At 39.0% G+C, this 24,074-nt stretch overlaps 1 protein-coding gene across 1 annotated transcript in view; it reads right to left on the reverse strand.

The window, feature by feature from the left end:
* Nucleotides 1–24,074, reverse strand: part of LOC122805321 (neurexin-2-like) — a 1,760,973-nt gene that overhangs the window by 1,177,063 nt on the left and 559,836 nt on the right. Inside the window, exon 3 of the mRNA XM_044075409.1 lies at nucleotides 19,767–19,928. Coding sequence (XP_043931344.1) covers nucleotides 19,767–19,928 — 162 coding nt within the window. The remainder of the gene's footprint in view (nucleotides 1–19,766; nucleotides 19,929–24,074) is intronic.

A 24,074-nucleotide genomic window follows, 5' to 3' on the forward strand; every position in this document is an offset into this window, starting at 1 on the left:
CAAGGATATTTATACCAGCTATTATTGTGGTTTGTGTGTGTTGGGGGAGCTCGAAAAACACAGTTTTAAAGCAAGGTACTCAAGTACCTTGTAGCTCATGTAGGCTGCTGCTCGCTTGAACCTAAATAAGAGTTTGGGCAAGCAGGGAAAAGGGGGAGGGGTGGGATTTTAGAGTTACAGAGAAGGAAGGGAGTTTTTGGTTTAGGAAGTGGGAGGGGGATTTTAGGGTTACAGAGAATGGGGGAATTTAGGTTTAAGGAAGAGGGTTGGAGTTTTAGGTTTACTGAGTGATCAAGGGACTTTAGGTTGGGGTTTAGGTTATGGGAATAAGAAGTCAAGTTAGGAACTATGTGGAAGTTTTAGGATTTGGGTTTAAGGTAAGGGAACAAGGAGTTAGGTCAGGAACTATGTGGGAGTTTTATAGTTAGAGTTTAGGTTCTGGTAGGATTGTAAAGTTTTGCAGGGTCTTTGGTGAGGGTATGTAGAAATGGGAGATTAAGCTAGTGGCAGTTACAGCATTTACTTTTTCCAGCAAGTGACAGTGAGCAGGTGTGTCACCAGTACTAGCACATGAGAATCTGCAGTAGATCAGTGTGTGTATATGTATATGTAGACACATACATACACATAGAGAGGCAGCGAGAGATACACACACATATATCTGTGTGTGTATACCATGCGATTATATATGCAAGAGTAGTGGTAGCATTTGTACCTGCTAATATTCTGGTGTGTGTGTGCGTGTGTGCATGTGTGCGTGTATGTGTGTTGTGTGTGTGTGTGTGTGTGTGTGTATCTATATATGTATATATATATATATATATATATATATATATATATATATATATATATATATATATATATATATGTGTGTGTGTGTGTGTGTGTGTGTGTGTGTAATATAACATAGGTTCATAGGTAGGTACTAGGCTATTAGCCCAAGGGCCTACGCAAGCCTAGCCAACAAGGTTCCCTGGCTTATGCCACCCAAGCAAGATAATTTCCTGTGCCACTGACGAGCAGACACACAGAAGTGATCCCCGGGGTGTATTTCCTATTTCCCATCCACTCATCAAGATTTTTCTTGAAGAGTGCTAATGAAGAACTTTGCTTGACATAGATGGGTAGCCTGTTCCAGAGTATGGGAAGTCTCTGGGATAGGAATCTATCCCTCCAGCATGTCCTGTTTATTGTGGTGATAAGGTTTAGTTCCCTAGAGCATGTAGCTCTGAGGGATTGGGATTTCTTTAGGTGTAGCATGTCCAACAGCTCTGGGTTTGATATAGCTTTATATGTTAGGCAGAGATCGCCTCTGAGTAGGTGATATGCTACGGAGTAAAGCTGGAGTTTTTTGAGGTGGTCAGTGTAGGGCATTTGTTTGAGTCCAGTAATCCTCTTTGTGAGGTACTTCTGTGGCCTTTCCAGCTGCTGCAGATGTCTTGTGAGGTACATTCCAAAAGGGGCATTGTACTCTATAATGGGTCTAATGAGTGATGAGTAGAGGGTAATGATGACCTCTTTTTTCCTGGATGAGAACCCTTTTATGATGAGGTGTGCCACGTAGAAGGACTTCCTGACTACTGTGGCGATGTGACTATCAAAGGAGAGACTACTGTCCACCTGGGCCCCAAGGTCTCTTATCATGCATTTGGTGTTAAGTAGATTGCTGCCTATGTGGTAGTTCATGGGTACAGAGTTTTTACCAAAGGGGATGACACTGCACTTTTTGGCATTGAGCTTGAGGCCATGGCTCTGACACCAGGCATCTGTCTCAGAGAAGATGTTCACATCATTTGGGGACTTGACTATGGCTCCTAGTTTGCAGTCATCTGCGAACTTCGTTAGCCAGAGGCCTTCTGTGTTAGCCTGTACTTCAGAGAAGTAGATACCAAACAGAAGCGGTCCCAGGATGGAACCCTGTGGTACTCCACTTGTCACTGGTTTGAGGTCAGATTTGGAGTCTGCAACTTTTACAGTGTGGGTTCTGTCAGTGAGCCAGTTGGCAACCCATCTTGTGACGTAGGGATTTATGACTAGTTTATTGAGTTTGGCTATAATTCCAGAATGGGGGAAGGTGTTGAAAGCCTTGGCGAGGTCAAGATAGGCCTGTGTGAACAACTTTACCCTCATCTACGGCTTTGGTGACTGCCTCAAAGAAGTCGATCAGGTTCAGGAGGCATGATCTGCCTTTTACAAACCCGAACTGGGTGGGGTCCTGAGTTTGGAGATTACCAATGTCTTTGTTTATAAGTTCCATGATGATACGTTCCATGGCCTTGCAGACCAGGCTTGTTAGGCTAATGGGGCAGTAGTTCCTGGGGTTCGTGGTGGCTCCCCCTTTGTGGAGTGGGATAATTGTCGATGTGTGCCATTCAGAGTGCACAAAGCCTGAGGTGAGGCTATGATTGAACATGGTGCATAGGTGGGGTGCCAGTTCATTCTGTAGTCCATGTAGAACACAGCCTGGGATGTTGTCAGGTCCCATGGATTCTGTGTTCTTGGCTTTGGAGAGTGTGGTTTTTACTTGTGCAGTCATGATTACAGGAACTTTGCATTCTTCCAGTATAGAGATGGGTCCTTTAGGGGGTGAGAGGGGGGTAAAGTTAGCACTGAACCTATCTGCCAGGATGTTGGCAATATCAGTTGGTTCTGTATATTTAGTGCCATTGTGCTGTAACTCAGAGCAGATCTGAGTGTTGCCATTGAGATTCTTGACATAGCTATAGAATGCTTTGTGGTTGTCTTTAGAATCAGCGGCAATTTTGTTTTCGTAACTAGCTTTGGAGGATTTTATGAGGGATCTCAACTTCTTACTGAGGCTGACCAGGTTATTCCTCCAATCATGGGATTTTACTATTTTTTGCAACAGTTTCTTTCTTCTGTTGTAGAGTTTTTTTATGGCAGGGGACCACCAGATTGGCTTCCTTTGTTTGTAGGATAGCATCTTGGTTCTGATAGGGATAGCACAATCCATGCATTTGTGTAAGTGCTTATAAAGTGAATTTGTGTAGGATTCAGAAGTCGTACCTCTATTGTCCGTCTGCATGGGTGTTATGAAGTTTGTCACTTTGTCTTAAGAAGCATGAAGTTGGCTTTGGATACATTTTTTATGGTGGTCTCTCTAATGGGGGGGGGGATGTGGTTGTCCAGGCTGATTAGCTGATGGTCGGATCTGACCAATGAGGAATTGACCTCTGGTGTGGAACACCGGTCACCCATGTTGGTAATGACCAGGTCTAGGATATTGCTGCCCCTGGTGGGGGTGTGAATAAGTTGATCCAAGGCGCTGGAATTTATGAATTCCAGAAAACGTTGAGCAAAAGAGTTGGTACATGAGTGGTTTTCCCAGTTAATGGTGGGGTAGTTGAAATCACCCGTTATTAGGATGTTGGGTTGTACCCTAATATTTTCCAGTGTATCAAGAGATGAGGAGTGGGAATCCTGGGGCATGGTGGGGGATCTGTAGCAAGTTACAATTTGGATTGCGGTCTTGCCCAGAGTTAGTTGCACTTGGATAATCTTGGATGCATTATGCTGAGCAACTAGCCTGGAGGTATGGATATCCTTAACGAATATGGACACTCCTCCGCCTTTAGTGTTTCAGTCCAGGTTAGGTGGCCAAAAGGTATGGTATGAATTATACCCTGGTAATGCAGGGGTGCTCTCTGGAGCTTTGAACCTGGTCTCTGTCACTGCACAGATGTTGATGTTCTCCATTTTAAGGAGTGCCTCGAGTGAATGCATTAAGAAGGTATAATGACTTCCTCTCCAGTTGGTTACCAATAAAATACATAATGGGTCAATATTAAAGCTAGTTTTATTTGAGGTATTCACTGCCATTATGAGCCATCACATGGAGAATACTGTTCTCTTTGATGATGAGTTCGAATTGTAGGAACATGATCAGCAAGAACAGTAAAGTGTTTGAATGTATCTATCTGGAACAGCAGATTTATTCAGGAAATTGCTACCGGAATTAATGACAAATACATTACATTTTATATTTTTCAGGAGTAAATGTCTCAGAAGGAATTAACTAAGAAAAGACATTTCTGATTAAGAAAAAGGAAGAGACAAAACCTGAAGCTGCTGTCATTCTGATAGTGTATCAGCCCATCTGATCTGATGGTGGTCACAACAAATGTATGATATTGTAGTTTGCTTTGTGATGGGAAATTAGCATTTATTGACTGTATATCTAATAATCTGCAAATATCTACTGTGAAGTAGTCTTAGAGTACTTTGTATGTTTCTGGAGGCCCGACTTAATGTTGGACATTACATAGACAGACCATATAAGTGAACTGTCACTATAATCTGATGTCAGAAAGAAGAGGCTGCAGAAGAGATTACAGGCCTTGAATGTAGGTAGTTCCAAAGAAAACAGGCATGACAACTGATATGGCCTAAACTTATAAGATCATCCAAGACAAGATAGGCAGGGTTATTTCTGGGTTGAAAGTATGAACATAAACTTTTTTTTTTTTAACGAGGAAGACATTTATAAAGAGGGTGGTTTCATATTTAACTACTGCAAGCAGAAGACAATTTGGTCTATCCGCTCTTCTTGTTTACTGCATCCGGCATTCCACAGCAGAACCATCCTTATATTTCACTTTCCTCCCATGTCCCAGACATTTTTGAAAGGTATGTGTACTTCTGTGTTAGTCTTTCACAAAGTTCATTCTGTCTTTCTGTTGTCCTCTGGCAAGGAATGCTCCCTTCTGCCCAGCCTAAAAGTTATTCATTTCCAGTACAGATTTTGTCTTCACCTTCTGTTCTGTAAAATCCTTCCTTGTTTGGTCTGTCCATTCGCTGGTTGCACTTTTAACAAAGCATGTCCAAATCCTAGCAAAACAACCGCAGAGTGCCCAGCTTCTCATTGGTGCAAAAATGCCTTGATAACTTTTCACATAAACGTAAGAGACCAAAAATATTAAAAGCATGTTCAAACAGAAAGTTTTATTGCAAGTTTAACACATTTTCAGAGTTAATTTATTTATTTAACATATGTTTACCAGAAAGTCTGACTGGGTCAGAAAGTCACCACTTTCAGCAGAGGCCCAAGGGAGAAAAGCTCCACAGCTTCATAATAATTTAAGTCATACAATGCATAACCAAACACAACAAAGCTTTAGCAATAAAAAAAAAACAAAAAAACAAAAAAAAAACACAGATATTAAAAATAAAGTACAACTGAATAACATCATACAGATATTAAAAATAAAGTACGACTGAATAACATCATAGTTTTGTTGCATGAAGTTTTAAAACATTATTGAACAGACAATCATATGTTCCAGGGTGTTGTGTACAATTTGACAGGTAGTACTCAAGCTAAAATACAAGACATTGCTCAGGTGAGAATTAAAATGAATAATTTCCCCCAACAATCCCTTCAGTAGTTTGTTTGTGTATGCATAAGCACTTTCATTGACAGTCTGGCACAAAAATGAATCTTTTCTCCAAAGATGCTTTCAGTAGTTTGTCCATGTATGAACAAGCACCAAAATGAAACCAAACGGAACCCAAAGATCCCATCAGTAGTTTGTCTATGTATGCACAAAAAACAAAATGAAACATTTCCCTCCAACAACCCTTCAGTAGTTTGTCCATGTATGCAGAAGCCCTCAAATAACAACAAAATGAATCAGTTCCTCCCAAAACACCTTCAGTAGTACGTTGGTGGTTGCACAACCACTCAAATCACTCTAGAATTAATCATTTCCCCCAAAGACCCCGTCGGTAGTTTGGTTAAGCATACATGGTTGAGGAGAAGGGAACTCTGAATGAAGAGGTCAAAGCTAGGATCAGAGGGGCTGCAGCCAACTGGCATAGTGTAGTGTATAACAGAAGAATGCCAAAGAAACTAAAAAGTAAGGTGTACAAAATGGTGGTGTGACCAGTACTACTGTATGGTACAAAAACCTGGGCAGTGAAGGCAGAGCAGATGAGGAAGCTAGAGGTGATGGAAATGAAGTGGCTGCGATAAGTGTTAGGATGCACGCTATGGGGCAGATGAAGAAATGAGGACATAATGGGAGAAGCCAAAGTAGGTCCAGTTGCAGAAAAGATCAAAGAGAACAGATTACAGTGGTATGGGCACCTGTGCAGAAAAGAAGAAGACAATCTGGTAAAGAAGATCTGGGACAGACTGGAAGACAGTAAGAGCAAATGAGGGCATCCAGCAAAGATGTGGATGGACTGTGTGAGAGAAGATCTGCAGCAGCAGTCAGGCATGAGTGCGGAAGAAAGCTGGAGTGTAGCACTGAATCAAGATAGATAGCAGCAGTTAATATGACACCCCAAACCCCATATATAAAGTGTGAAAAAGGGGGTGGTTGATGATGACGATGATGATTCTCAACAAAATACAGGTAACAAGAGATTTAAGAAACAAATAACAAGGTGATACCAAAAAGAAGTCTCAACCCCCCCCAAAACAAAAGACTGTCCAACAAGTCTAAATGACTATTCAAGAGATGTTGAGAACCCCTTCCACCCGAGTTCCCTTTTCTTGTAGAAAGTCTGAATCTCCATTTTTCTCTTCGACAACAGGTATTTTCAGAAAGCAGGTTCTGAAAATCATTGATTAGGGTTACAGATGGCAGTGGGATGAAACTCCTCCTTTCCAGGGGGGGTTATTCCTCATCCTTCAGTGCAGACTCTTTTGTTTCCACTGGTTCTTCAGCGCATGCTGTCCTAACGAGTGATAGAACAAGTTCCTCCTTCTCAAGTGGAGAAAGGGTTTTATTCAAGGATGTTTCTTGTGCCAAAGAAAGAAAATCCTCAAAGATCAGTTCTGGATATTTTTTTCATAAACCTGTTTGTGATAGTACCCAAATTCAGAATGATGTCACTTTATAACCTTTCATCTATTCTTCTTCTTTCAAGTTTCCTGGCACCACTAAACTTAAAAGATGTTTATTATCACATCCCTATTCATCCAGACTGCACACAATCTTTAAGGTTTTGTATCTCTGGATTACATTATCAGTTCTCTGCCTTATCCTTTGGACTATCCACTGCACAAAGAGTGTTCACAAAGTGTGTAGCTTCAGTTATAGCTCATTGCAGGCGAAAGGGTATCCATATTCTTCCATATGTTGATGATTTGCTTATCTTTGCAGAATCTTTTTCAAAGCACCAGTAATCCCTCTCTTGGGTGAAAACATTCAAAAGTCTCTCGACTCCTTCACACAGGTTTGTGTTCCTGGGATGTCAACTATACACCTCAGTTCAAAGAGTTTTTCTTTCACAGGAAAAAAAAACATATCTTTATATACATATATTTCTAAAGCTTTCCACTCAGACATTTGTCACTGCAAGGGAATGCCTAAGAATTTTGGGTCTCATGGCATCTGTGATTTCCTGGTAAGGCTCCACATGAGAAAAATATAGTGGTATCTGAAATGTGTTTGTTCCCAGCATCAACACCCTTCCTCTTTTCAAATCCAAGTGCTGGGGTTTGTAAAAAAAAAAAATCTTTTGGTGGATAGACAGATATCCTTAAATTCAAGTCTCTCTTTTCCATTCCTGTTCCAAAGCAGTCACCACAGATGCTTCAAACTTTTCTTGGGGAGTGGTTTCAGAAGAGATACAAATTCAGGGGGGTGTAGAACACCCAGGACAAATGCAAGCACATAAATATCAAGGAGATCCTTGCCTTGATCAAGGCACTCAACTCTCTGAACCATCTTTGGTCTCTGGGATCTCTACAAGTGATTATAGACAATACCACATTCATGTGGTGCATCATCAAGCAAGGGGTAAGCAGGCTGTACCCCCTTTGCAGACTAGCCATGCTAGCTTGTGATATAGCTTCACAGTACAGTCCCACTCTCCAGGCTTTCTGCATTCTGTCAGAGCAAAAATATGTGGCAGACAAGTTGAGCAGGACCAGGGCAGACCCTCACAGATGTAAATTGATCGAGGGTCTTCCACGATCTGATCTGTCTATGGGGAGTTCCTCAAGAAGATCTCATTGCCTCCACTCTGAACAATCAACTGACAAGATTCTTTTCCAGGAATGTATGCAAGAAGGCCCAGAAGAAAGATGCCTTTTCTTTTCGCTAGACAGGAATGCTCCTGTATGCATTTCCACTAATATCTTGGGTACTTTTAAATATTCAGAAGGAATCCCCCAAGATCATTGTGAGACTGCCTTCTGGCCCAGACAGCCATGATTCTCTCTTCTTTTAGAAATGTTCATTAGCAGTTATCATTTCCTCACAGACTGGATCTACTCACCCAATACAGTGGTGCTTGATACACCCTGACATCAGTCAACTTCATTTGACTGTCTGGATGACAGGGTCTTAATTCTTTTTAGACACCTGTTTAGTAAGGACATGCAAAAGCTACTAAAGGAGGCAAGAAAGCTTGCTACTATAAAATTATATATTAGAAAATGGAAAAGATTTTCCTAGATGGGGGGAACAACATAAACCAGCAACCATTCAGAGCTAGCTGTTCTCTGGTTCTGCAATATATGAGAGTTACTATACTATGGTCCTTATTTCTCTGTCAAGGTTCATTTATTGGCCATTTCCACATGTCTGCTCATGTATCCTCTTCCTTCAATGCAGTCTCATGTCAAAATGTTGTTAAAAGGGGTTTTGCATAAAAGGCCTCCAAGAAAAATGGTGGCCCTTCCTTCAGATCTTAATTTTGTGGTAGAAAAGCTAGCACTTGTTCCATTTAAACCATCAGTTTTACTGATTGCTCTGACCTGTGCAAGAAGTGCATCTGAGTTGCAAGCTCTTATGGTGAGTCAACCCTATTTAATTTTCCATAGAGACAGGCCTTATTTGAGAAATGTTATGCCTAAAGTAGTATCTGAATTTACTTTAAGCCAAACTATTGGTATCCTCATTTTCTTCTCTTATACCTCATTAGACAACGTCTTCCTTTCCGTATAGCTCCTTTCCTTTCAGTTTATTGGCTGTATTGTCTGTTTTAATAATTTCTGTAGGCTTCTTCTTTCTTTTTTGCTGTGCTTCTCTTCTGCAAACTCAGTTATAACACATTTCTTTGACATCCTTGTTATCATTTTCCATTGTTCATGTACCCACTCTGCCTTCCATTCCTCTCCCATGTTCATTCTTTCTATGACTATGAGATCCTTCATAATCTGTGTCTCACTACCACACACTACTGTCATGATATCTTCTTTGTTGATTCAGCCTAATATAGTTCCATACTATAGAATGGGCAATATTAGTAGGAGGACCATCATCCATGTCCTCCTTTAACAACACAGTGGTTGATAATCTTCCATTTTTTTGTGTCTTCCAGCCCCTGTGGTATCAAACTGTCTTGATCTAACAACTCAATGGCAATTTTCTCATTTCCCACCATGAATGATAGATCATATCAATCTGTTTCTGTCATATTAACTTTCCTCTTTACTATCACCTTTTTCTTGCTTCTCAATTCCATTATTCTTTCCTTGAATAATTTGTTTAGTTCAACTGCTTTCTGTAACCTGTAGACAGTGTATGATATGAACTGTCCTTTTGATCATCAGCTTTTATTTGCTTTGTAGCTGGCATGTTCTTATTTACTTATTCTGTCTTATTTCTGACATCATTCCATTTCTGTCTCCTGATGCACATTTTATTCCATTCCTTTCATATACTACTGACAGTGCACAACTTAGAAATAGATTAAGTGATGGAAAGGAGCAGAAAAGACATTCTGTCTGTCCAAGAGACAAGGTGGAAGGGCAATGTGGTAAAGCTAGTTGGTTGGGATCCAGATTGCACTACTCAGTGGAGGGACAGACTACAAATGGTGAGGAAGAGTCTGTTAAAGACAGTGAAGGAATTCATTTGAATTAGTGATTGAATCATTACTGTCAAACTCCTGTAAAAAGATAGAGTTGTAGTCATAATCTCAGCCTATCCCCCACAGTAGGGTTGTGATTGCAAGGAAAATAGTGCATTTAGGTGGCTCTACTATGAAACACCAACTTGGTGAAAAGACAAAAAAAGCCTGAAATTTAAAAGAGCGAAAAACTAATTTGTACTTGTTTTTTTCATTATGGCAAGCCCCCCTGCAACCTCCCTGGATGTGGAGATCTAGCCCCTCCCCTGCACCTGCTCAGTCTGGAAGGAAAACCCTCCACACACACCAAATTTATATATATCAACTCCATGGTCACTTCTACTCTTCGAAGGCAGGAGAAATCTTACAAAATAAGTGAATCATTGTGAGTGCACAAAGAGAAATCACACCAGCAATGATTTCTTATGGAAAACAGCATTCAACATTATGTTGTTTATCTTTTTTTTCTTCATACTACAGATGCTTAATCAGTTTAATCTCAAATGTATAGAGGAGCCCAGATAGGCAGCAGTTGCAGGACCTACTAGATAAAACAAGACTGAGTTTGCTTTTGGTAATGGCTGGCCTGAATGCTCCTATTGGGACAGACAGAATAAAGTGTGAGGACTACCTGGATCCATATGAGTAAAACAATGAAGGGGGGGGGGGGAGTATTACAGATTTCTGTCTTCAAAACGGTTTGATGCTGGCCAACACATGGTTCAGTAACACAGACAAGATTACATAAAAGAGTGGTCAATATGCAACTTAGGTAGACCTTCTCCTAGTAAGGAAAGGACATAGGGATAGAATCACACATTGCAAAGTCATCCCCACTGAAATAGTGGGCCCACAGCCTAAACTACAGGTAACTACAAAAAGCTGAAATCAGTTGACAGAAAAGGCTGTGTTGTAAACAGATGCTAAGGTAAAGACCTGGAAGTTGACTAGGGTGAAAGCACAGCAGTTCAAGGAAATACGTGGGGTTCTAGCACCTCAGGAAAAAGTTGAAATAGGTGGAGTTGAAGAACAGCTTGGTATGTTAATAAGGTACATAAGAAAAGTTGGGGGGGAGTACAGAAGTCCAAAAAATTAACAAAAGACAGAAGGAATGCAGGACAAGGTGAGAGTGAGGAAAGACAGGCAAGGCTAGGAATATTGGATGGCTAACAGGCTAAGACAGTAACTGCAATAGTGAAGAAAAGGCATCAGTGGCATTTTACCAACTTTTGGAAAGTGACTGAGTAGATGGCACAAGTAAACTGCATCAGGTTGCAAGTCAAAGAGAGAGAGATAAAGAATATAACTATTAGACACCATTCATAAGGAATGCCAGCAACAACCTGCTCACCAGTCCACAGGATATCAAAGGGGGGATGAAAAGATTACTTCCAGCAGCTACTGAGTTAAGAAACCCCACAGAAGCTGTACTGTCCCATTTGCAGCCTACACTGAAAGAGAAGGAATACCCCACCATAGAAGAAGTACAAACAGTGCAAAGAAAAATTAATCAGGGAACGCAGCAGGCTCAGATGAGATCATGGCATATATGTTCAAGATGTTGGGTGAGTTAGGGGAGAAATGCTTCCTGAGGGTTCTCATAGCAGTACAGATTAAAAGTGTATCCCAGATAATGGGAGAATAAGCATTGTAGTACCAGTGTACACAAATAAAGGGGGCATTCACAACTGTGGGCAGTATAGAGGCACCAGACTAGTGTCACACTGCATGAATGTGCTGGAGAGTGTGATTGATAAACAAATATGCAGAGTAGTTGAAAGTAAGATTGGAGATGGGCAGTTCAGAATCAGATCAAGATACAGCACAGCCAACCTAACGTTTGCAGTGAAACAAACAATAGATAAGATTTTGTGAATTCTGTAATGGTTTGAAGTTCAGGAAACACTGGCAGAATTACTGCATGTTCTGTAGAAGGACCTAATGACACAAGTACAGACAGTGTTTGGACTCACACAGATTTGTTCTCAGTAGGAGTGAGGGGTTCATCAGGGTTCAGCTGTGAGCCCACCACTGACCATACTGGTGACAGACTACATTAGCAAACAGGTTGGAGGGGGACAGATCAACAAAGTTGCTGTAATGCAGATGATGTGGTATTACAAGCAAACTCTGAACAGGAATATCACTAAATGATACGGGAATGAAATGCACATGTGAAGAAATTGAGCACAGCTATCAAGCCAGCAAATGGTTGAATTAGTAGAAGTTGAAAATTGAGATAGAAGGGAAATTAACAGAACAGATTAATGTCTTCAAGTACCTAGGAAGGGAGAGTGAGGAGAAGGGAAGTCTGAATGAGGAGGCCAGAACTATATCCAGAAGGGCTGCAACCAACTGCAACAGAATGACAGGGATAGGAAATGAGAAATAAATGCCAAAGTAACTGAAAATGAAGGTATGCAAAAGCAGTGGTGTGACCAGTACATTTGTATGGCACATAAATCTTAGCCATGAAGGCAGATCAGTTGAAAAAGCTAGAGGTGATAGAGATGAATTGCCAGAGGGAGGTGAAGGATGCACATTGTGGAAAAGTTGAAGAAATGAGAGAAGAAGCCAAACTAGCTCCAATTATAGAAAAGGTCAACGAGAAAATAATACGTTGGTACTGCTACACGTGTGGGGCAGCAGAATACAATTTAGAAAAGAAGATTTGAGAGAGATAGGAAGAGGATAAGTGGAAACAAGGACATCCAGCAAAGAGATGGATGGATTACATGAGAGAAGACATGATGGTCAGGCATGAGTGTCAAAAAGGTAGGAGAGTCGCAATAAATCGAAAGTGGTGGTGGCAGGTGAGATGATACCCCGATATCATGTAGTAAACGGGAAAAAGGAAGTCGATGATTCTGAATTATTTTCTTTACTTTCATTATCCCTCAGTGATGTTATATCCTTGAGCCACCATGTTTAAATCCCACTTGGCAAGGGCTTTGGTTATTCCTTCTTTATCAATTTCACCCATTATTATTATTATTATTATTATTATTATTATTATTATGATTATTATAATTGCATACACTCTTCTTGTATACTTGTATTATTCAGCAGAGTTTGTACATTGCTAAACAAAATCTTCTTTCCTAAATTTGGTTTATTAACATCAGTCATCTTTTGTCCCTCTCTCATTCCCTCCATACCCTTTTCTATCCTTGTTTCCCTATTTCTGCTATGCCTCAGCCTTACTTTCTATATCATTATACATGCATCACTATTTTGTTATACATTTCCAGGATTTCTTTTATCATCACCATTAGCTGACAGCTGAGACAGAACCTGCTTCTCCTAAACATGTCCTTTTTCTCCCATGTCAGGAAACAACGTTGAAAAAAGGAAGCCATTAACTCTGTAGGTTGTTTACATTTTCTGGAAAGTAAGGAAATGGTTGTACTAAGTAGAACATGTGGCTCACATACGCCATCATAGTGTATGTTTTTGTACTTCATATCTCCCCCAGTCTCCCTATATAGACAATCAGTGTTTCAAAAATGGTACACTCATCTTTGGAGCTGTAAGATCAGTTTGCTGTGGATTCCATCCCACCAGCAGCCACTGACTGTGTTGGAGAATGAGGGGGTTCTGCACTTCTGAGTGCATCAGAAGAGACATTGAATCAGCTAACATTTTTTTTGAGTTGATGACAGCTCAGGTGAATGTAAAAGATCCCACAGCACTTACTAGAAAAAAAAAGTAAGGGTCGCTTTATTTATACGTATTAATACTAGCACATGTTTTACACTTTCATATTCACAATATTGCACTTTTAGTTTCACATTCTTAATATTTGTTACAAAGATAAAAAGGAATTGGGAAGTTCCCTGGTTCCCTGGCCAAATTTCCCCTCAGCATTATGAATAGAACTTCAAGTCTCCTCTGAAAAGTGGTAGTAGCCTAGGGAGGCTTACTACAGCTTAACCTGCACTAGATAGTTTTACCCAGGGACATTTCTGTCTTGACATGGTTCCTTTTCTCCCGTTACATTCCCATCTTTCCTTGTTGTAATACAGTTTCCTACTACTACTCCTTCTACCTTCCCCTGTTTTCTTCTTTTCACAGTATCTTGCTAGCTCTTCTCACCTCTGTTCTTCCCAACTTATTTTCTCCTGTCTGTATCTTTTCTTATATCACCTTCACAATTGCTTTACTATTATCTACTAATCTGTTCCTATTGCTTATAGGTAAATAGAACTTTAACTCCAAGACGTAACCCCTCATTTGTTCACTCTCCTACTCTGTACAGACATCTGTTCGGCCTACTAATGTCCTGCCCTATACGGTCTCCATTTTCTTTCCTGTCGGTAAGACTCTGAGTCTGATCCTTTCTCCATTCTCCTTTTCTTACATCCTCACCTGTCCTTCTTCTTACCTTCCTTCAACATACCTGTATCTTTCATATGTGAGTCACTTCTCACCCATACTTAGTTCAAATTATATGTTGTTCCTCCTCCCATAAATGCTCAGTAATGCTCCAGTTTTCCATTAGAACCCCATCCTCTTTTCCCTTGCAGATCTCTTATCTCTGCTGCAGCTACTCCACAGCCAACACACTTGATCCATTTCTCTCCCTCTTCTGGACTCCATCCTCTGCACCTTGCACCTCCCCATATAATTATATTGCTAAGTTCAGATATCTGAAAAAGACAAGCTGTATATCTCTTCTGCCTGTTTGTAAAGTTAGTACATTCCAATTGTCCTTCCTATGCCCTATGTTTTTTTTCAGTAAACAACTATTTCCAGGCCTTCCAGAATGACTCTGCAGTCCCTAGTTCACTAAAGGTCAGATAACTTTCTTCTTTTACTTACCACCAGTTCCATGAAAAGTACCCCCCTAAGTTCTAGGTTAAAATATGTACCTTTATAATATGATAATCATACCCATCATCCTGCTTCTCTGTTCCTCTTTTGTTGTATGCCATTGCACTGTCTCATATGTTTGTCAATGCACCCATATCAGGTTTTCCCTTCAGCATCTATCCTCAAGTGAAATACAGTTAATTCCCAAAATGTATTCTTATACCCCTTGTTCTCCATTCCCTTTATTGCCTTGCTAACCTTTCTTTGTACTTTCTCCACTAGCCTGGCATCCTTATCTCCATATGGGTACCTAAACTGAACAGTAAACTCCACCAGTGGATCGATCAGGGATCTACAGAAAGATTATAACCTCCTGATTCCCAGGCTAAATTATCATAAAGATACAGGAAAGCAACCTAATGGCTTTAACTACAGCTTTATTGCTAGCATCTGTCAGATTATTTAGCTCTGACTATCCCATCCAATCTTTTATCCTGACATTTGTTTTTTTTTAGCATCTCTCTTCTGAAATGGTATACCACTTTACAGTTATTAAAGTATAAGTGAAGAACTTCACACGTCCTTGAATTAAAACTTGGATGCCACTTCTGACACACTCTAACACTGTGCTCCAGGTCTCATTGAAGGACTGTCCCCCATACTCAACCATCTCTTCTTTCTTAATATCATCTACAAATAGGATGACCCTGTTTCACCCTTAAATATTTGTTTCAAAGATATCAAAGATCACTGGATCCTGGGTTGACCATTGTACAACCTTTATAATCATCACTCCTTCTTTTGAGAGGGTCCTTCACAGCTCATCTTTGCTTCAAGCCACCTATCTGGTGTACTTGCATCTGCTCCAGGTACCTTTAGTTGTACTGTCTGTCCCTTGTAAGGGAGTGAATTAGAGGCTTTACTAAAGTCATGGTATACAATGCACTGACTATGTTTCCTTTGTCAATTCCAGTGTAACTCAGTCATAAACTTGAACTAGTTTTGACCAAAGTGCATTTTTGGTAGCTGTCCTTGTAGTTATTCCCCTTCAAGAAACCATCCATCTTTTCCTTTCATATCATCTTGATGGGTGTCCTATTAGTGGGGTCAGTTGTAAATAACTGTAGTTTCCTGGGATGATTCTAGTTTCTCCATTCTGGAATAGCACCACTGTGGCCTCTTCAGTTTATCACTCATCACATTTATCACTCATCACAAATGAGTTTCTGAAGGGCTAAGAAGTGGCCTGAGGTGAAGTCAAGACTCTGTGTCTTATTTCCTCTTTATTTAAAAAATGTATTTTTTTTTTTTTACTTTTATTGACCAATAAGGTCCATTTGGTGGCGGGGGGGGTCACGTTTTCACTGGAGTCCAGAAGCAAAATCTCAAGAGGATGAAATATAGTACAAACAGTGAAAATAGCAAAAGGTATTTTATGTGGATCACATAAACAATAGAAAATATGGCAAATTAACTAATTATAGTGTTCAGTAAGAAACAAATCATGAAATTAAGAACATGCATGAGTGGAAATTGGAATCCCTGATCTTCAAAAGTCTACTTTATATAACTTTCTTTGGTATGTGACTATCTGCCAGATGTCCACAACCCCCTCCCCCAGCACACACACACACACACACACACACACACACACACACACACACACACACACACACACATTAAACAGGCACTTTTATTTCCTCCTGATTTATAAAGATTAGCCTTTTCCCTCATTTTTATTATACTCCCTCCTCTCCCATATCGATATAAGTAACTCTTGCTTGACCCTCCTTTTCTGTCTGAGTCTGAAAAATCCATTCTCCCCCCTTTATTCCTGTGCTTGATGTTAATTTGTATTTACCTTTGTCTTATTACATTTACAGTTCTTTTTAGCTTCCTTGTGCTCCTTCTCATGGCCCATTCATTTCTCTTTAATTTATCAAATGCTCTATGTAAACTGCTTCATTTTTCTTCATACTGAACAGCAATGGCCCCCTTTTGCTGACTGCTTCTCTCTATTACTTTTCAGCAGCTTTTTATAAGCTTCTCTGTATCATTGTCCCCGGACTGTTTGTTCTGTAAAATTTCCACTCTCCTAGAAATAACTGTATGTGCTTATATGCGTATTTGCAAAAGCACACACACATGTATATGTGGGCACATCTGTATCCATATAGCCGTGTATAGCTACATCTATAACTGCAGATAGACACTATATGTACATATATGGTTATACCTTATTTATCTGTTTCTCTATACTTTCCATTGTGTGTGCATGTGGGGGGCATGTGGAAGGTTTGGAATGAGATACATGAAACATTTTGTGTGTAAGATTTCATACCTAATTTTATTATTGGTGTTGATAGTGCACATCTTCCTCCTCTCCTTATACCAGTGATCAGAGTCCTGTTCTGTCTTTACCTGTTACTGACTTCTGCTCCTTTCCTACATCTCACCATAAATTATTAATCAGTATTCCTGCCCTAGTCCTCACCATGAATTAGTAATCACTTTCTCCTTTTAACTCACCTCTGTCAGCAGCTCATGTCCTTTCCCCTTCCCTCCTATTTACCAGTTATCAGTGCCGTCTTTTCTCCCCATCCCTCTTACTAACTGTTCTTCCCATTCTCAGCCATACAGTAAATTAATAATCAGAGCTCCTTTCCATTCCATCATTCCGTTCAGTAACTGGTTCCTCTTTTTTCTCCTTCTCCATGTGTTCCTTCCTTTGTTTTCCCCCAGTGACCGGTGCCCTCCTCATCCTGACTCATAATCTATCCTTGGACCTTCTCCATACTATTTCTAGAAATCATAACTGCCCATTTGTTCATTCTCACCACATTCCCCAACCCTCACCTCCTCCCTGCTATCTACTGAACCATTCTAAAAGCAACTTGTGGAACCATACATATCTGTCTCTTAGTCTGTCATAATCAGTGACTCCTGCACCCTTTGCATATAACTGGCCACCACTGAGTCATTCCAATCTTAGCAGAAATGATGGGTTTACATTTGACTTGTCCATCCGTATTCCGTCCAACATGTTATAAATGATCTATTGAGACATGGAACACAGCACCTGACACACAAACTATACACATGACACTCTAATGAGCAGAATATATATTGAATATACATATATTTAAGAATCTTTCCTCAGTAGCATTGCACAGGGTACTGGATAACTGTTACAAATGGACAGACCCTAGCAATCCTCCATTTATTAATAGAGGCACACTATCACAGTAACACAGTTCTTCATCCTCCAATTAACTGACAGTGTTTAGAACATAGGCTTTGCTATTTTAATTGCCTCGTCTGACTTTGCTCATCACCTTTAACAATTTATCTGTGTTCAACACAAAGATAGTTCATTCTTTTATTTTAATTTTATTTATTAATAGGTTTGCAATTTTGCAGTAAATATTTAATAAGTGTTCTGGAAGCCAGTTTTCAATATAATCTATTTTTCTTTAACAAAATATAAGTGATTAAAATTTCAATAAATTATTTTGGAAATATTTCTGTTATTAAATTCTAACACTAAAATAGCACAAAAAAAACATACAACTAATTCAGCATGTCATCCATTTTAGGCAGCTTACTACTGCTTGATACATGTACTATACTGTATTGCTGTAATGTTTCTGTTCTTTATTAACAGATATGTTGTTCTGTTTGCTATATTCACATTAATTCTCTGTTAGGCTTTTTCTTTTCTTTTTTTCTTTTTTTTTTTTTGCACAGCTAACTACATAACATTATCCTCTGTTTTATTTATGATCATGCTTTCTTAAAACATTCTATCCTGACAACTTTCCTATGGAAATTCTGTTTATTTTTCCATTGGAAATGGTACCTATATTCAAATCTAAGTATGATATATTTATTAACATTGTGCTTCTTCCCCCATTTCTAGCCTGAAGTAGATATTGTTAACTTTGCTTGTTCTATATTTTATTTATTTATTTATTTATTGCATTTGTTTACCGGGATAAGTCCACTGGGCCTAAAAGAGCCCATTTTCAGTGGAGGCCCGGGGAGAAAAGCTCCAACGAGATACAGAAAAAATATAAACATTAATTAGTACAGAAGAATAAACAGTGTTACAGATAGTAAATAAATATAGTAACATATACAGAATATATACATAAAAGCAGGAATCTAGTTTGTTTGATTACAGCAATATATACAGAAAATATACATTAAAGCAGAATTCAATGAATTCAGTCAGACTGGTATAAACAGAGATCAGTATATTTACTGTATTCACATTCCTTATTAAGTTCATTGCCATGTCTAACTTGATTGCTGTATATTATTATATTTTTTTACAGAGCTTTCCTTGGAAGATGTCCACGTTTAGCTTCCAAAATGTTCTCCTTGTCTGTATGTCTATCTGCCTCTCTATATATCCATCTGTCCATCTGCCTTTTTATCTCTTTACCTATTGGGTTGTTTGACTTTCTTCAGTCTGCGTGACTGTTTATGTGTCTATATTCTTGCTAATCTTTTTTTTTCTATGTTCTGAAAGTTATTTACTCAAACTGCAATTTTCCTTATATCAGTGCAGTTAGAAATTAAACTGCTATATGACGAAGACAAAACAGAGACTGGTTTGAAATATGAAAACTGTGGGTCAAATGTAAATATGTGCAATGGAATTCATAAAATATGGAATGCACCTTAAGTAAAAGAGTGAATAACATATTGAGTATAGAGAAGTGTAAACAGAATAGCATTTCAAGATCAAGTATGTTTCCTTACTAAACTTTCAAGATTTCCCTCCAGTCAAACTGTAAAGAATGCTGAAAGAATTTTCTCACATCATTTTTTAGATACGTGAAATGAAAAAAAAAAGACTCCTGACTGTTATCCTTTAAAATATGATGTTAATAATTATTGCAACTAGAAAAAAAAATTAACCTGAAATAGTACTTACAAATGTCAGTTGAAGTACATAATAATTCAATATTGTAAGATGTAAATAATTTACCTGCTGGCTTAGTGTTTGACCTTGGCCAGATGGTTAATTTTCATAATATTTTTGTGAAATGTAGTCATGGAAAAGATAAACTTTAACAATATAATTGAAAAGTAGGGTGAAACATAAACTAAGTACTTACATCTTTCAAGCAGCCCATGAAATTGTTGCTGACAGGTGATCCTGGTAGGTCGGCTGTATTGGGGCTTCCTCCGATGTAGAAGAAATCATCTGATCCCAGCATTGTGTAGTCCTCTTGGGTGTAACCAGTTGTGGTGAGAATTCCATCCACCGAGATGGTTACCTGTCCATACCACACAAAAATGCATACAGAAACACACAAAAGCACACCCACCCACAAAGATGTGAGTGCAAGCAAACACACACACACAAACACAAACATACACACAGACGCACAAAGAGGAAACAAGGAAACACAAACTGTTACAAGTCTGTTACTAAACAGTTAAGTATTGTATAGGCACTTAAATCCATTTTTATGTCTGCTTTATTTCAAACAAATATGTTTTAAAGGAAAACTAAAGGCAGGCACAAGATTTGAACCTGGGGCTCAGAATAATAACTAGTTATTGGTTTTGTTACATGTCTGTGCTCCTAGCTAGGAATGTCATTTTGGAAAACAACACAATTAAATAAGATATCCCTTAATATTTAATGCCATTTACTGAATATATTTTTGCATAGTCTATCCAAAAGACAAAGAATCTAAATACCTTTCCAGTGATTTGCATCCTGTTGGCAGAATCATTTTACCATTTACAACTGACATAGGTAATAAGCAGTAGCTGTCTTAAGAAAAATATGTTGCATTTTATGATGAGTTAGATGGTTCCCTTCCTTTGGATTAGAAGGCACATCCAATGAATACTTAGTCTCTGTTCTTCTTGATTCGTAATTTCCTGTAGATATTTCATAAGATATTTAAGTATTGACTAATTGTAGATTATATAGAAAAACAAAAATCTTTTAAGTAATTCACTTTTTCAATTAAATATCAGCTAAATGAACAATCAGTGACCATTTTTCCATTGCCCCAAGGTTACACAACCTCAGTGACGGTGACATTAGTTTAGACCACATATGAGGAGTGAGGAGGAGTAGCTTGCCCTCAGCATAGAAAACAACTCTGTTGCTGCCCTTTCAAATGACTGGGTTTGACTAGCTTAATTTTTGCTGAAAAGCACTTTGCAGGCAGTAACCATATTCACTCAGAACGTGTACCTTTCTAAACTAAATTGCTATAATACAGACACTGAAGACTGTCATGGTCTTGGTTTGTAGAGTGTCTAACACAATACACTTTAAGGATCAGTTTGTTGCCATTTCTTATGAGCACAAGACTGCTTTCATTTATTGTAAAATGCGATGGAAACCGTAGCCGCATGATTCTTTAATTCTGTGTTTAGGTGTATTTTTATTATGATTATTTTTATTAGAAAATCAGATAAGACATGAGATAAAAGGTAAACAGCATTTACATCAGAAGCTCTTCAGTCCTCCCTTTATAAGAATTTTCAACATCCCTGTGGAATGCAGAGCAAGGATTCTATAGAAACTAGTGTATCCTTCCTAGTGGGGTGCACCACCATTAATTATTACTCGATATGAGCTCGTCCTGTATGATTCACTGCTCTTATCCATACCTGCTTAAAACATTTTGTATGTTAAAAATCTATAAAGCATCAACTGAAGTGGACATAAACTAGATGTACTGAATTTATTTATAATCTTTTAGAGTTGTGTTACTTCTGAGATCTGTTTGGAATTTGTTTACCATTTTCCCCCCTAGAAACTGATATTCATTGTCCAGAAAAACCAGGACTAAAATATAATTTTTGTGCTGTGAAGCTTAATTCAGAAGAAGAGCTTGCATGTATTCTGCACTACAGAAGTTCATTCAGCACAATGTTTGACTTGTGAATCTTAAGGACTGTTTGACTTATTTTGTTTGGAAGCAGTTGCACTTTTGCTTCAGTCCATTATAAATGTCATGGTATAAAAGAGGCCTGCTTTCATTTATTAGTACTGAACCAAACATTGGGCATTAAAATGAATTATGATAACATATAGCAGAATAGTAAAATAAACAAAAATGATGTACTTAACGATAACATTAGATCTTCATGATACATATCCATTCACTTCAACACATGGGCTGGTAAGTCACAGGCAGCAATTGCTAAGCATCTTTGGTATTCTCCAATGCTCTAAAGCTCCTCTAGCACCCATTATGTACCACAGTTAGCCTTCTTTTCAGAATGAGTTTAACCTAAGTACACATTGGTCCAACAAAGTACAAGAAGGTCTCAGGATCTGCAGAACAGGACTTGAAAATGAAGGAAAAAGAAATGTGGGTGGTGGATTATTTTTTATGTCAGCCGACTTGTTGTGAAGAGTTAATATTATGGTAAGTACATTACTTTTTGCATCTTGTATATTCAGCTCGGATCACTTCAAAACTAGCACTAGATCCTAAGCTCTAACATCCTGGGTGGTACAAGACAGAAAACCTCAGAGAATGGTGGTAACAAATGTAGATCAATATATTGAGATCACATAATGTTTATAGCGTCTTACAAAGTATGTAATGAAGCCCATGTTGTAGCTACATGGATATCATCAACTGAGGAGCTCTTGAAAAAAAGGATTAACAATATAGCTGTAATGAATGTACATTTTGTTTGACTGGTAATGTCTTTTACTTTCTATAACAAAAAACACGTCTGTCTGATAGACACATGGACAGGGTGACATTTAAATTTTTGTGCCTCAATTTTCTTGTGGTGCAAAGGAAGCAAATAATCAGTGATCTCTTCTTACATGCTTCATTCTGTTTAATGAAAAGTGAAGCTGATGATAAATGTGCAGGCATGGAGCAAATATCCTCCCCCCAGTGGAACATTAAGGAGAACACAGGAAATCTGACAATGTTTAATATTAATTTCTAGGGCCATTTTTGGCAAAATGTCTGAATTATTTCATATACTGACATATCAAAATATAATATAGGGAGAAACCATGCTGTTAGTTTGAAATTTTTAAAGTCCAGGTGAGGCTTGCTGGATGGGTGGGAAATAAAACCTTTGTAAGATCTGTGAAGAAGAGGTTTCTCCAGCAGCTGAAGCTATAACAGGGAGAACTAAATTTTCTGGGATAAAATGGCACTATAAAAATGACTTTGTCCTTGCGTATCTTCATTTCCTGCAAGAATTCCATTATGAGTGGGAATGGAAGAAAGGCATAAAGAGGATCCAGTGGCCACTGCTGGACCAGACTACCCTGCAATTGTTTGTTTTTGTAGGTGGTCCAGGGAAAAGTAGAAGCTGCAGCTGTCCAGGGATGCAAGCAGGTCACATGATGGGCCTTCCCCAGCAGTAGAAGGGAATGGGAACCAGTGTTGACACTCAGTCATGAGGCATCGGTAAGCATTGGCTTAGTTTATCTGCTACACAGTTAGCTTGAGTGGGAAGGTACATTACAGTCAGAAACAGTATGTCAGCGTGGCCAATGGCCTTCTGATAGAAGGGGTAAGGAAGAATTTCCCTCTGCTTGTTTATGTACCAGACCAATTTCATATTAGAATTAATGACACTTTTACCCTTGGGAGGGGAGTGCTGTACAGCCTGCAGTACTAGCAGGACTACCCTCATCTCCAGCATGTTGGTGCACAGCGAGATCTGTTGCTGTGACCAGGTCCCTTGGATGATTCTCCCCACTAAACACTGACTTCCAACCTCTGGGCAGATGCATCTATGGTGATTGCCACCCTGGGAGAAGGAATGACGAAGGGGCAGCATTCTGAAATATTGTCCCGTTGAAGCCTCCCTTTAAGCTACTGATGGCAAATACTTGGCAGTATAATTGGAAGGGACATTCTGAGTTTTGATTCCACTGGACCCTGCATGCTCAATGAAGTATCCTCATTCTGCATCTTGCAAATGGAACCTAGAAAATTGTTGCTGCTATTAGACCCTTAACTTTGTAGTATAACACAACTGTCAGTTTGATGGATGATTGGAAAGTGTAAACAGTGAAATAAATGTTGGTAATTCTGTCTGGCAAAACACCGACTAGACAAGTTCTCATGCCCAGGTGAAATTCAACAAAAATGTATGTCTGCAATGACTCCAGCTGTAACTTTGTGGTATTCACTGAGAATCTCAAGTATCTGACCAGTTACAATAACTCACTCTTTGCTTTGATCAGTGACTCCATTGTTGGTGGTTGCCAGAAGCCAGTCATCCAGGTAATAGAAAACACAAAAGCCCTTCAGCCTGAGGAAAGTTGCTACGGCTGCCTTGCCTTTGGTAAACTTCCTAGTAGCTATGATGAGACTAAATGTGAGGACCTGAAACTAATAATGACTGTCTCTGACTCTGAGTTGTAGGAATCTCTTTGATTATTGTATTTTATTTTTATTTTTATTTTA

Source organism: Protopterus annectens, chromosome 6.part1 (assembly GCF_019279795.1).
Source record: "Protopterus annectens isolate FY-2018-M chromosome 6.part1, PAN1.0, whole genome shotgun sequence".
In the NCBI taxonomy this organism is placed as follows: Eukaryota; Metazoa; Chordata; order Ceratodontiformes; family Protopteridae; genus Protopterus; species Protopterus annectens.